The sequence below is a fragment of the Schistocerca serialis genome, chromosome 6, assembly GCF_023864345.2.
Source record: "Schistocerca serialis cubense isolate TAMUIC-IGC-003099 chromosome 6, iqSchSeri2.2, whole genome shotgun sequence".
NCBI classification, from domain to species: Eukaryota; Metazoa; Arthropoda; class Insecta; order Orthoptera; family Acrididae; genus Schistocerca; species Schistocerca serialis.
This window is the reverse complement of record NC_064643.1, coordinates 312,519,185-312,534,234: the sequence shown is the minus strand read 5'-3', so window position 1 is coordinate 312,534,234 and position 15,050 is coordinate 312,519,185. Positions and strand designations below refer to the sequence as shown.

Genomic DNA, 15,050 nt, shown 5'->3' with positions numbered 1-15,050 from the left:
TTAAACCGGCTAACGATAGCTCTGAAAACCTTATTAGTTGGCACCTCAAGTTCATCAAATGAATTATCAGCAGGTACTGCAGTGTCATCAGCAGAGATGGTGAATTTACATTGTCTTTTACAAAGAGGTAGGTCATAATAAAAGGCATCTCTCAACTATACAATACAACTTTCTGCATTCTGTTAGAAAGGCATGATCCAAGCCACTTCCTTGCTGCACCATCTATATGTAGGTACCTGGTTTTGTATAAAAGTATTTGATGAGTGACACAGTCAAAAGCTTTTGTTAGGTCACAAACTATTCCATCCTTTTTTTTTTGTTGCTGGACTCCAAAACATTGGCAGTAAATACAAATATTGCATTTTCTGTTTGTAATCCTTTCTGAAATCCACACTGACTTTTGCTGACAATATTATGGTCACTAAGGTGCTTAGCAATCGCGGTAAGTGTTAATTTCTCTAAAACCTTGGAAAAACTTGTGAATCATGAGATTGACTGATAGGTAGTAGTGTCTAACTTATCTCTCTTCTTATACAGTGGTTTTACAACTGCATACTTAAGTCTGTCAGCAACTTTTCCTTGCTTTTAGATAAGTTGTCAGTTCCAGTAAGGTTTTTATGTTTCAGAGACTTCATGATTCTTTCAGTTTCCTGTACAATGACTGTTCTTATGTGGATCTATTGTACTGTGCTAGATATACTGACTTGCACTGAATTGTTGACTTGATTTATGGAGTCTCCCAATCCTATTTGTTATGTTATTGTTCTGTTAAAAAAGTTTGTTGAATACATCAGCTGCTATTTTTGGATCACTAACAAGATTACCTTCATTTTTTATTTGGGTATTTTCTCTACAGATTGCAGTTTTCTCTGGTTCCTTATTTATGAAACTGCAGGTAGTATTTACGTTACCCTTTGAGTTTTTGATTTCTGATTTTAAGAACATGTTCTTCAATGTTTTTATGGTCTTATTAAGAATTCTATTGTACAGTTTGTAATGCTTAATCTTATTGAGATCATTTGATCTCTCCGTTGCTGCATAAAGCTCCATTTTCATTCTACAAGAAATTTTAATTCTCGTAGTAATGCAAGGTGTATACTCTGTTTTAACCAAGTTTTCTCGCAGTAGTTTTTTTAAAATATTTTTACAAATAGACATGTAACCTCATTGATAAATTTATCAAACTTGGAATTAAGACCAACAGGAGACCAGTCCACAAGCTGGAATTGATGATTCAAGTTTTCCATGGTGCTTTTCGTCAAGTTCTTCCAAATGAAATTTACTTTTCTCTGTACATTTACTTGAACTAAGATGAGAAACTGTCCTTCAGGACCAAAGAGGCTATTTAGAATATTTTTGACACTTAAGTAATTATATGTATTCCTTTGTATAAAGATGTTATCTATTACAGCACTAGAATTGGCTATACTCTAGTTGGAGAGCAGGGCCAGTTTAAGTTCTAAGTGACACAAGCTGCTGCTTGGTGTGCCAAACCGAGGGCTATGACATTTCCATACAGGATGTATCACAATTAGTATTGGCCATTTGTTGCACCAAGCTGAAAGGGGTGCTAGGAACCCAAGTGCAAGATTTGTATACAGTATGTATCACAATTAGTAGTGAAATCTGACACGGGTGAAAAGGGGAGGGCAGTCCCAAATACTAAGTCATTTCCGTGGAAAAATATTCTCGAAGCAGCCCTCTTGGAGAGTCTACCACTGATCCTAAAGTGTAAGAGCACATCAGATGTTCAAGATTTGTTTTGTTTCTGTTATCTGTTAAAAATATTCACCTGGAAGTTACCCCTTACAGTGAATGATTAATTTTTCCAGATGGATATGACAAGAGTGATTCAGAGTCTCAGGTAAAAATTCAAATTTCCATCATGTATCCTGGAAATTGACAACATAAGAACTGTTGTAATATCTACTGTTATCTTACAAGGGGAGGCCATGATGTTGGGACTGCAGATTTACTTCCAACTTTGTACACCTTTAGTAGGCCATTATAACAACATATAATGTGCAAGTAGTAAGGTGCATTACTTTGGCAATTCTGAGAAAATTGTGAGCGAAGTTTTATGTGTCTGTTATGTAACTGATATATCTGTGCATATGTACGGGGTGCTAGAGTTCTTGGTGGTCAAGTGGTGATTGTTCGAGCCTCATAAGGCGAACGTGTATAAAGTGATGGTTTGACTGTTGCTGAAACGTAATTTTTAATCTATATTTTTTCATCACTGGTCATATTATTTAGTATATATGACATTTGAGAGCTAATCTACATCTGCATGGATACTCTACAAATCACATTTAAGTGCCTGGCAGAGGGTTCATTGTACCACCTTCACAATTCTCTGTTATTCCAACCTCTAATAGGGCGCGGAAAGTACAAACACCTATACCTTTCCTTATGAGCTCTGATTTCCCTTATTTTATCATGGTGATGGTGTCTCCCTCTGTAGGTTGATGTCAACAAAATATTTATGCATTCGGAGGAGAAAGTTGGTGATTTGGATTTTCGTGAGAAGATTCTGCGGCAATAAAAAATGCCGAAAAATGCCTTTGTTTTAATGATGTCCATCCCAAATCCTTTATCATTTCAGTGGCACTCTCTCCCCTATTTCAAGATAATACAAAACGTGCTGCCCTTCTTTGAACTTTTTCAATGTACTCCATTAATCCTATCTGGTAAGGATCCCACACTGTACAGCCATATTCTGAAATAGGACAGACAAGCGTAGTGTAGGCAGTCTCCCTAGTAGATCTGATACATTTTCTAAGGGTCCTACCAATCTAATTTTAAAAAATCCTCGTGTATTTGCATGAAGTTTTAGTGAATTTCTTGTTATTTGACTACTTACTATTTTTAATTAAATTTAATTATTAGAATATACATATTTATAACTATTGATTAGTAAATGAAGAAACACATGTAGTTTCCCTGAAAATGTATGCTTGTCATGATTTGTGAAATCCGTTATACATGCAATTTGGTAAGGTATCTGGAACTACTTTGCACCTCAGCACTTTGAGCTGCAGACACAGAGGCAGGCCCCATTTGGCAGTTAACCTGCATAGCAGTGAGACATTGCTAATGTAGCAAGAACAAAGTGTAGGTACGACTTTTTTTTAATATCACAGAATTTACACTTGTACTACAAAAACGAAAGTTTGAGCAGGAGTTGAACCATTGCCTCACACATGTTTGTTTCACGGAGCTCGAATGTTAAGCACTTGACCACTATGAACTCTTAACATCAGTACTTATGCACAGATACATCAGCTATGTAATAGATGCGTAAAACTTCTCTTGTGGTTTTCTCGAAATTTCCAGAGTAGTGCACCTTACTACTTGCACATATGTTGTTTTAATGGCCAACTAAAGGTACGCAAAGTTTGAAGTAAATCCATTGTCCCAGGGTCATGCCATCCCCTTGTCAATGCCCCACACCACAAAGTGTTTTTCAGCACAGTATTCGCTTAAATCTAGAGATTTATATACTACATTATTTCTAACAATTGCAACTCCACTTTTTTCTATACAAGACCTACAATAATGAGCAGCTAAACAAAAGTATTCCATCTGTAACACGTGAATTCTGTTTTTAATATGATATTCAGAGAAACATAGAATATCAAGTTCATTTCCTTGTTCTTCACCTTCTAGATGTATTACCAATTGGTCCATTTTATTCTTCAGACCTCTTATGTTTTGAAGAGAAAGCTTGAGACTTATTCACCTTTGTATTAGGTTGTGTAGTACAAGAGCAATTTTTCTCAGTGCACAATTTGTTAGTTCTGTTTAGGGCACCTTAGGCTTATTTTGAATACATGGCTTGGACTGCTTATCTCGTGTGTGACATGCCATAAAAAATGATGTGTGAGGTATTTACTTACTTACTGCGTTGGCCACACAAACCGCACTCGGTCTTTGGCCTCACCAATCAGCATCCTCCAGCGTCCTTGGTCCATGTATTCTTCTTCAGACAGCCAGAATACTCATATCCTCTCTCAGAGTTGTGGTCCTCTCCCTGGTCTTTTCCCTCTAGTATTTTCCTCAACTACCTGCCTGATGATATGGCCTTCTCGACACATTACATATCCATTCCACTTCAGTCTTCTTTCTTTGATCACTGCCATGATGTTCATAGACTTGTATAGCTCATGCAATTCACAGTTCTTTCTTTTCCTCCATTCATCTCCATCCTTTACTGGCCCAAAAATCCATCTGAGAATGGCATTCTCAAATGTCAGGTGTTTTCTTTCCATCTTTTGGGTGATGTTGTAGGTCTCTGCTCCATAAAGACTATGGGTTGTATTATTGTCTTGTAGATCTTTGTCTTTGAGGATCTGAATAGAAGCCAGGACGTTAACAGCTTTCCCAGAGCAAACCTTGACCTGTTTCCTGCTTGTATTCGTTCCTTTCATTGAGTATGATGTGTGACACCCCATAAAAAATGCTGTTACTCTTCTGGCACTAATGATGTTGCCTACACACAAATGAATTACACTGTTCTCTTTCTCCCTGAGTGCATTGCTTTCATTTACATTTTTATGTGTAAAGTACTTTCCTTCATAGTTAAGATGCATTCCTTGCCGGCCTTGCTAGCATCTGTCCAGTTAGCCTGTATCTAGAACACTGCATTTTGCAAACAAAGAACACTTTTAAACATCCTGGCAGTTTAAAACTGTGTGCTGGACTGAGACTCAGACTCGGGACCTTTGCCTTTCGCAGGCAAGTGCTCTCCCATCTGAGCTACCCAAGCACGACTTACGATCCATCCTCACAGCATCGGTTCTGCCAGTACCTTGTCTCCTACCTTCCAAACTTCACAGAAGCTCTTCTGCAAACCATGCAGAATTAAAACTCCTGGAAGAAAGGATATTGCAGAGACATGGCTTAGCCACAGCCTGGGGGATGTTTCCAGAATGAGATTTTCACTCTGCAGTGGAGTGTGCACTGATATGAAACTTCCTGGCAGATTAAAATTGTGTACTGGGCCGAGACTCAAACTCGGGACCTTTGCCTTCCACGGGCAAGTGCTCTACCATATGAGCTACCCAAGCATGACTCACGACCTGTCTTCACAGCTAAAGAACACTTTTGTTTTATTTTAATGTTAGTTTTTCATATTTCTTTGTTCACACATGAGTAATACATGAAGTAATATCTGTATTGTAAAGCTGTGACTATTGTATTTCGTTGATTATAAAGTTCTAAGAATTTCTTTAGTTCTGTTAGTAGTTATTTGCCTTGCTTTTTACTGCTATAGGCACCACATGCTCATTTTTTGTTACCTTTTTGTCATGTGAATTAACATTTATAATATTTTTTGTTGTTACCCAGGCTTGACGATACCTATTGCTTAGCATTTATTGTGTTCTTTGAGAAGTTTTGTCACGTTTTTGTGAGGCTGTACATTAAAAATAATACATTACATTCATAGTTGTGCTGTTGAAGATTTTTGTTGACAGTGTCTTTAACATTATATCCATTTTTATGCAACTGGTAGGCACAATTTCTCGGCACCATTGTTTTTACTAATCCTCAATTTAGACCTTGTTTCATGATTATGTCCACATAGTTGGTTTACAAGTTCATTTCAACTATTGGTTCAGTCTCTTCACTTACAAGAAATTTATTTTTTAAGTATCAATTATCACACCCAATTCCTTTTTTGTTTTCAAACTTCTATTTTTATATGATACGTCAGTCCAGTTTTTACATGGTAAAGAACTGAGCTTCAACTGTGGAACATTGTCACAAATTTTTGCGCTTTCTGATGATGATTACTCAGACACTGTGCGGGAGAAGTTTGCCTTTCGAAGTTCTTTACCAGTACAAACAATCTTTACAATGAGCTGACGCTTCTGTCTTGCACGCAGGCTACAACAGTTGATACAGGCATACTAGAAGTGAATATTTAAGTAGGAAAAATTTTAAATTAACAATAAAAAGTCCAATTATCCTGTAGGCTGGCAGTGTCCTGCACATTCCTTCCCCTACCTTGGAAGATGTTAATGCAGGAATGGAGCAGCAGTAGAAGACAGATTTCCCAAGTAGGAGACTTAAGATATATCGATACATTGGTAGCTGGGGACAAGAGTGCCAAGTGGGCTTACAGAGAAGGCTAAAATTTTTTTTATGTAAGAAAAATGCCCCATTATCACTGACCTTACCATTGATTTGGTGGCAACGCCACAGGAGGTTGACATCCCAAAGCCACAGTGTTCTGAAGGGAGACACAGCCATTTGGTGAGGGCAGCCCACCCAACAACAGTCAGATAGCATGAGGGACAGGTAAAGCCATTATCTGTAACACTTGTACAATGGATATTGGCACAGAACATTCGGGAACTGCTATACAATATTAGGGCATTCAGATGGTAAGGAGACAAGTTACAAAATTGTTTAGGCACGATTCTGTAAAGCTTGTGAACAGTATTTTTGTTTTTTGTTTTTTAACATCAGGCTAAAGTTTCTCTTAGAGATTTGGGGAGTTTTACCCAATAGCCTCAGACAGTTAAATCCTGTTAAAATGAAGATCTACAACTTTTATTATCAACATATTCCCTTTTCTTACAATCTACAAATGCAATCATCACAAAAGGTACCTTTAAGCTGTGAATATTAGTTATGTTTGGTAACTTATGCTAAAAAGATAGTGTTAATCAAAGTAATACACCTTGTGTACATACACCAAAACACTCCAACCATGTGTAACTTGTGAAAATTACATGTTTCTTGAAACCTTTATGTCTCATGCAAGCAACATTTAATAAAGAAATTAAAAGTTGTTCAAACTACAGGCACCCATAAAATAGTAAAAGTTTCATGAAATAGAGTAAACATACCAGTGACTTTACCACTGCCCATTACTATGAAATATTAATTAATCAATTCAGGGAAAAAATTAAACTAATTATAGAGGCCTCACACCAAAGAGCTAAATGAACTGTATAGACTGTTAACATTGCTGCCTCCTGACAAGATATGAATCACAAGTTCTAAGGTTATCAATGTTTCATATGTACCAACCCATTATCAGGGTATCATTGTTGGTCAGTATAATATCCATAATGTCATGAATCACTACTTACTACGGAAAATCAATTTAATTTTTCACAAAATATCATGTTCCACGCTAATAAATATGGTAAGCCATAGAACAACACTTACAGGTATTTTACAAAATGCACATGCCTTACATATTTATTAAAAAAACTGTGAAAACAACTATAGCAATATATTTCTGAAATTGCACATTGAAATTGAAACTGGTACTGTTACTTACAATTACTTTTGCATAGCTTGAACTCTAGAATTCCTGGGTTGCTTTCTCTTTATAGCATAACTCAGGAAAATGGCTATCACATGTCTCTTCTGCTTACCACCTTCAAGTGAAGTGTTGTGATGAATTGATGCCATAGCAAAATCAATGTGAAATGAGGTAGGTAGCAGCTACCAAGTAATATCTTACATGCTAAGTTTGAGGCTGCATGGTCAGAATCCATGTGTCCTCTATCAGTGATAGTTACTGGGCAGGTGAGGCTCAGGAAGTGCTTCCCATGGAAGATTTCAAAGTGATTTACAATATCCTTCCTTGTACAGGAGTGCCATGGCTGCTCCTAATGGAAGCAAGATAATGAGTGAGAAAACAGAAAGTGGAAATGTTACAGTGAGTGTAATCTTTTGCTGGTACAAGTAAGTAATGTGGAAAGAGCACAGTCTAAGATGATTTGTCTGCTTTCACAACCACTAGCTGATCTGTTGACTGTAGCAAATGGGTGTCAGTAAAGTCTGGCAACGATGACATGTTGTCATGATGAATTATCTTGAACAGTATAAACCACTGCCAGTTAACATGGTACGATATGAATAAGTGATGTATGCAGCACCATAGTAAGCCTTGGTCACAGTCAGTGATGTAGGGACAATGAACAACCAACTGTTGCAGAATGTGCTAAACGCAGGGCTAATAAAAGGGCAATTTCACAATCATGGGTTCTGTTTCAACAGACCACGTCAGAACAAATGTAGTTTTAGGTCTAGGTACAGCTGTGCAAGTTGGCTAGTGACACTGTTGTATGTGACTGATGATCCTTACTGACAATCAGAAATTCATGAGTCTTCCAAGTAATCTGCTTATTTAAGATGCCCCAGGCTACAGGAAAAGTGTGCAGTCAGTTACTTCCAAGGTCACAGTTAAAACCTGATAAAGGTAGACATATCTTCATCAGGAGATTGTTGTTATGTCAAGATAGTAGCATTTTAGCAGGAGCATAACAATGAGGTAAGAATGATTCTTTAATGTGATAAAGTATTTGTAGCAGAGCTGTAATTTGGCTGGCAATGTTGGTTAGTGAATGCAGAACATTTCAGCAGACATTAAATTAGGGCTGAGTTTATGCTGTAACCCCAACTGAATGGTTGTGTGGAGGGTATTCATGTATCCTTAATGTGCTGGATATTGGCAAGCAGATTATCTTCTCAGTGAGCTTATCACACATTACGTTGAGGAAGAGGGCTTCGGCTGTCTTCAGTAAGTGATATCTCTTGATGAATAGCAACATTCCAGCATTTGGCATCATGAAGTTTCTTTATTGATACCCCATTGGCATTAAACCAAGCTCTTTTTAATCTTATATAGTGGATAGTGTCAGTAACACTGCATAACTGTTCCTAGGATGTTTCCAGTTAATTGTGCTTTATTCTGTGTGGAACATAGTATCTCTGCTTTACCATATCATTTCAAAATTGGTGCACAGTCCAACAGCTGTCTGGCTACTTGCTGCATTTGAAATTCCTCTTCTTGAAAGAATGTTAAGTTGACTTCCACTACGAGCAGCACATAGTGTGTCACATATAATAAATCAGTCAGTTGCTTATATATAACTCTTAAGGAGGAAAGCTGTATGTGGAATGGCAAGACTCACAAGGCAATACTCGTTAGAAGAGACAAGATACAGCACCTCATGTTGATATGTGAATGTAAAAATGTGAAGTCTGCAATACTGAAGGATGATGACATTATGTTCTGCCAGTCAAGGATGGTGTTCTTGACAGCAAAGCCGGGCTGTACTGTTTGGTCAAAGAGGCCACCTGGAATTCTATAATCCCCTCAAAATTAAAATCAAAGACAGAGAAGTTGCCCTAAACTGAACACAATAATGGAGGACAAACAGGCTATAACTTTTCAAATGACTTGAGACAAGTATGGGTGCAGCTACTGTTTTACAGTATCCCTGAACTCAGTAACATGTGATTGAACTATTGGCCATATCTGATTGTGGTGTTTTGTGTTAGGTACAGAGGAGGAGGGGGGAGGGGGAGTGGAAGAGAGCAGCTGAGGAGAGGAAAGGGGGGCAAGGGGCAGTAGAGGCTGCTAGACTGACAGAGACGAGGCAGGCAGACTCTATATGAAGCCACATTACCATAATGGAGCCTCTCCTGTAATGTGAGGCACCATATCCACTCTTCCAGCCAACAGTACATGCATTGGTCAACATGAAGTCAGCTCTAAGCTCTCTGGACACTGGTTGTGAGGTGTTCTGATAAGTGGAGAAGTGAGCATCCATTGTTGAAATATTTCCAGTGAACATTTGAGCTGGTGAAAAGGAAACTTGTAATCAGCACACCAAAAGACATATATGAGTAAATTTTCAAAACTTCTACAAAATGTAGTAGGTAAAATCATTATCATATGTGCTTGTGCAACACTATCTGTTCAGAAGTATTTGGATGCCTGTATGTAATGCAGAATTTACCACTAGATGTCATGAGAGGTGGACTTGCCAGTATAAAAAAGATGGGGAGTATTGTGATGTCAGTAGAGAAACATTAACAGCAGAATGGGTCAATTGAGAGAGGTCAGTGACTTCAAACGTGGACTAGTCATTGCATGTCAACTGAGTAACAAATCCTTTAGGGACATTTCAACACTTCTAAACCTTCCCAAGTTTACTGCTGGTGACATGATTGTGAAGTGGTAATGTGAATGAATTACCACAGCTAAATCAAGAGCAAGCAGAGCCCATGTATTGATGAACAGGGATTGTTGAATTAATCTGAAGTCTTTCTTTCTACAGTTGCTTTTGCAAAGCCGTTCTTCTCACTCAGTCTTCTAAGAATGTCATAATTTGTGACCTTTTTAGTCCATTTGAATTAAGATGAGCTTGTAACAGCACATAAAAAAAACCTTGTCTTTTTTCCTCCCCCTCTTCCCTATGAGTCCAAAATACCAAACTCCATAAACATTATTTCAAACATTTTATCCTGATTTTTAGTCTGTCACCTTTAGAGGTTTAAGAGTTTCTTATTTTTGTTTTTGGCTATATATAGTTCCACTCCTGTTTTGGCTGGCCTGTCTCCAGTGATTAAGCCATCTAAATTAATAAAAGAGTTAGCTTGTTCCAGGACTTCAAGGACTTCAGCTTGCATCCCTGTGAAACAGTAAATCACCCTCTTCTGTAAATTTTCCTCCATTGCAAACACAGCTAAATATTGTGGATATCTTATATTCAGAATGTCGTAGAGCTGAGAAATGATAAACTGAAGAGAAAGAGAATGACGAACATGAATCACTGCAGTGAACTACATAGCTCAGTCCTGGAAGGTGGCAGGAAATAACTTATAACTGATATGTTGCAGTTTCTGCATGTCTCATTTTACCAATTTTGTTGCTTTTTACATTATTATTATTATACAAGTGATCAAGTTAAGAAGTGCTACACTATTACTGTATTTGTAAAAATATTACAAGTTTCTATTGTTCTGTTCATTCAATTTGTATGTATTCATTTATTAAGTCTTTGAATAATTCTTTGCTATAAATAATGCCTCAGAATAATACTTCTAATGCTGTACCTGCTGATGGGGCATTTAAAGTCTGCCCTATCTCTCTCATTTGAATTTTTATCAGTTAAATTCATTCTTGATCATACTTGGAAAATGTTATAGGCACTTGGCCACAGTGTAAACAGTGCCACAACTTTGCTTGTTAGCTGTGTACTGTCAGGCATTATAATGGATTCATGCTTAGTTAAATGGCCGAAAACATATTATTTGTGGCATATGTAGGTATATTTATTGGAAACATGACGATGATAGTTTCTTAAAACTGATTACATAGCAGTCAGATTGCCACCATTGGGCTTCATAATTTCGCAGACTATTGTGTGTAAAATTTCTGATATTTTCATGCTATAACAATTGTTGATTTTCAGAAAATGGACTCCCTGCTGGAATGCATGAAGTAGAAATAATTGAACGATTACGCATCAAAAGAGCATGGGAAAAAGTACTACCTCCAATGGACAATCCTGAAAATATTCAAAAAAGAAAGGATATTCTAGAAGCTATTGAACGAGATGAATGGTCCTTCAGGGAGAAGGTATGTATTATTATGGCCATATTTGGATAAGTTAAAAATGTGTGAATTGAGAAGTTGAAAATGTGCAAAGTCTGGCAAGAAACTGCAGATACACCCACCTGCAACTGAAACAGCAGTAAGTCAAGTAGTGCGTGTTAGTTCTGAAATTTCGTGTTAGTTTCTGGTAGTCAATGCTTTAAAGGTCAAGGACAAGTCTGAATTTCTGTACAAAATTTTAAACTTCAATGGATAGCTAGAAAAGCACCATGAATTTTGCTGTTAATGAAACTGAAAAATGAGATCAACTTAAATATACACCAAATATAAAATGTGAGAATATCAACTTGAACTAACAGTATAGTTGGAAGCAACTGAATAGTGAGTAGAATGAGCAAAGTGCACAATATTGTTAGGAAGGGATATTTGTCTCCAAACTCTGGATGAATACATGCACTTGGTGCACACCAAAGTCAGACTGAACATTTTTTTACAGTGGGGTGAACAAACATTGAGTTTTGAGTGAGAAATGTGGACAGTGATTTTATAAAAATGTACCCTAATTTATCCACTCTTATTGGGATGCAGAACCCCTCATAAAGTTTTCTTGAATGGCACATGAAAGTTAACATCAAAAGTTTCCCTTATATGTCACTTTCATGTCTTGTATGTTTTTTGTAGTATTGAGTTGGCACAAAAGGAACTGGGAATGGTCTTCATATTCCTGTAAAAGTAATTCCTTCAAGTTGTATGCACCAAGACACCTCAAACTATTTAATATAGAATCCTAGATACACTTCTGTGAGAAAATTATTTAAGAACAGTGTGAAGACAAAAATAACCACTTTGCTGTAGAAAAAAATAGTTGCTATTGATATTGTTCATTTCTATGGTGAGAAATAAATCACATTTAAGACCAGATCTGGACTTTAAGGTGTATGTAGAAGTGTCTGGAGTCATAATTCCTCAACAGTGTTATTGTTTTGCGTGTCTTTTGAGCAGGTTTTAGTAGAACAAAATCTCCTGCAGCTGGATTGCGTTTGGCCTCTTCTAGAACAGTTTAAAAAGTGATATTCTAGTACACGTATCTGGTTCTTACAGTTCCGATGCTGTTTGGTACCTTTTATTGATCATATAGGAGCTCTGTTAAGAAAGTAACCTCCATTTTGATGTTGCTCGGTAAGTAGTAGGGAGAACTGAGCAGCCACTACACAGACTCACACAGTTGGTAGGTGTGCTTGTAGCAGAGACATCAAAAACACCGTATTGCTTCTATTCACCAAGAGTGTTGTAATTAAAAATGCCACTAAATGTTAAATTAGTTTTGTAATACTGTTTTTTCTGCCAAAAAATCCAAAAGCTGTTGAGATCTGCCATGGAATTTATTGTGCATTTAGAACAAATGTGACAAGTTCAAAGGGCTGTCCTTCTGCAGTCAGAAATGAACTAGTACAGAAAATCATGAAAAAATGAGTGAAAACTGGCATTTTACAATATACCAACTGCTGGACAACTTTCTGCAGATGTATTTCATGACATTGTTAATAAATAATTAGGGTGTCATAAGTTCTGTGGTGTTTATGGTCCAAAACTCTTTTCTGAAAACAACTAAACTCGCTGGATGACTGCTTTTCCAGATTTTTGTTTTCATTACAATGGAAGCAGAAAGTCTGCTGAACAGAATTGTGGCTAGGGATGAGACATGGGTTTGTGTGCTGATGCAGAGGGATGGTTACAATTTTTTGAGACACTGAAGGAATCTTGTTTATGGATTTTGTGGAATGAGGAAGAGCAGTCAGTTTTGAAGACATTGTGAGACACTAATGAAACTAAGCATTACTGTTGAAAACAACCAGTGTGCTCCGTTGAATACCAGTGATGTATTTTTGTACAATAATCAGTCACACACTGCCAGAAAAATACAAGAATCATTGCAAGAGTTTGGAGAGGCCATTTTTGAAATTCTATGCTACAGCTCAGGCTCAGCTGTAAGTGATTTCTCCAAATGTTTTCGTCTTCAGGATGATGTCATGAATTGGCTCTAATGTCAAGTGGAAGAATTCTATGCAGAGGGAATTTATCTTCTCATTATGAGATTAGGTAACTGCTTGAATATGAATGGTGTTTACGTAGAGTTAGTTAGTTGGTTGCGTGTTCCATTGATCAGTCGCATGGTACGGTAGCTGTTATGATGTGTAACGTGTCAAGTGCACAAGAAATGCACATACGAAACAATATATTAATTTTTCTATTATTTACCCCATTACCATTACCTTAAATGGCCCAAAATGCATAAAATATATTTATAGATTTATTTATTTCTATTCAAGAATTCATCTATGGTATAGAAGGAGTTGTGAGGGAGATATGATTTCAATTTATTTTTGAAGCTATTACTGCTGTCTGCCAGATATTTTATTTCATATGGTAATTTGTCGAAAATTTTTGTAGCAGCATATCTTACCCCTTTCTGTGCCAAAGATAGGTTGAGTAAAGGATAGTGTAAGTCTTTCTTTTTTCTGGTATTATAATCATGAATGTCACTGTTGTTTTTAAGCTGGTCCATATTGTTGAGAACAAATTTCATTATTGAGTAAATGTACTGTGAGGCTGTTGCAAGAATTCCCAATCTTTTAAAAAGATGCCTACAAGATGTACGACTATGAACCCCACACATTATTCTAACCACTTTCTTTTGAGCAGTGAATACTTTTTGTCTAAATGTTGAGTTACCCCAAAATATTATTCCGTACAACATCAGAGAGTGAAAGTATGCGAAGTATGTTAGCTTACTTATTTCTATATCCTCAAAATTGGCAATTATTCTGATTGCAAAAGTTGCTGAACCTAGTCGCTTTAGAAGATCCAAAATATGAATTTTCCAAGTAAGATTCTCATCTATGTGTACACCCAAAGACTTAGTATACTCTACCATGTCTACTGACTCCTGTTGATGTGTTATATTTATTGAAGTAACTGTACTTTTTGCAGCAGAAAATTGGATATACTGTGTATTTTCAAAGTTTAGAGCAAGCCCATTTGCAGAAAACCAACATAATGACTTTTACAAAGGTCTTAGTTGTATCAATTTCAATTGGATCAATAATTATGCTTGTATCACCAGCAAACAGTGTCAGTTCAGCTTCCTGTCTCAGATAGGAAGAGAGTTCATTCACATATATCAAGAACAGAAGGGGACCCATGATTGATCCCTGTGGAACACCTAACGTAATTTCACCCCAGTTAGATGAAGTGGCAAACTTATTTAAATCACTTGACCCATATAAGGAAACTTTTTGCTTCCTGTTCTGTAGGTACGACTTAAACCACTCATGTGCTATTCCATTTATACCATAGAACTGTAATTTCTGTAACATAATGTCATGGTTCACACAATCAAATGCTTTCAACAAGTCACAGAAAATTCCTATTGGTGACATTTTACTATTTAAAGACTCTATTATGTGGACAGTGAAATTGTATATTGCTGTCTCGGTGGAACAGCATTTTTGAAATCCGAACTGTGATTTACTTAGTATCCCATTACTGTTGAGATGGCTAACCACCCTTGAGTACATTACTTTCTCAAAGATTTTTGAAAATGCTGTAAGCAAGGATACTGGCCAGTAATTATTGACATCTGTGGGTGTCCCCCTTTTTGTAGAGTGGCCTGACAACG

General features: G+C 36.9%; 1 protein-coding gene across 4 annotated transcripts in view; it reads left to right on the top strand.

The window, feature by feature from the left end:
- The window catches only part of LOC126484113 (cilia- and flagella-associated protein 91-like), a 347,241-nt gene that overhangs the window by 78,616 nt on the left and 253,575 nt on the right, over positions 1-15,050 (top strand). For all 4 annotated transcript variants that reach the window (XM_050107494.1, XM_050107492.1, XM_050107493.1 and 1 more), the window contains exon 6: positions 11,229-11,395. In XM_050107494.1, coding sequence (XP_049963451.1) covers positions 11,229-11,395 — 167 coding nt within the window. The remainder of the gene's footprint in view (positions 1-11,228; positions 11,396-15,050) is intronic.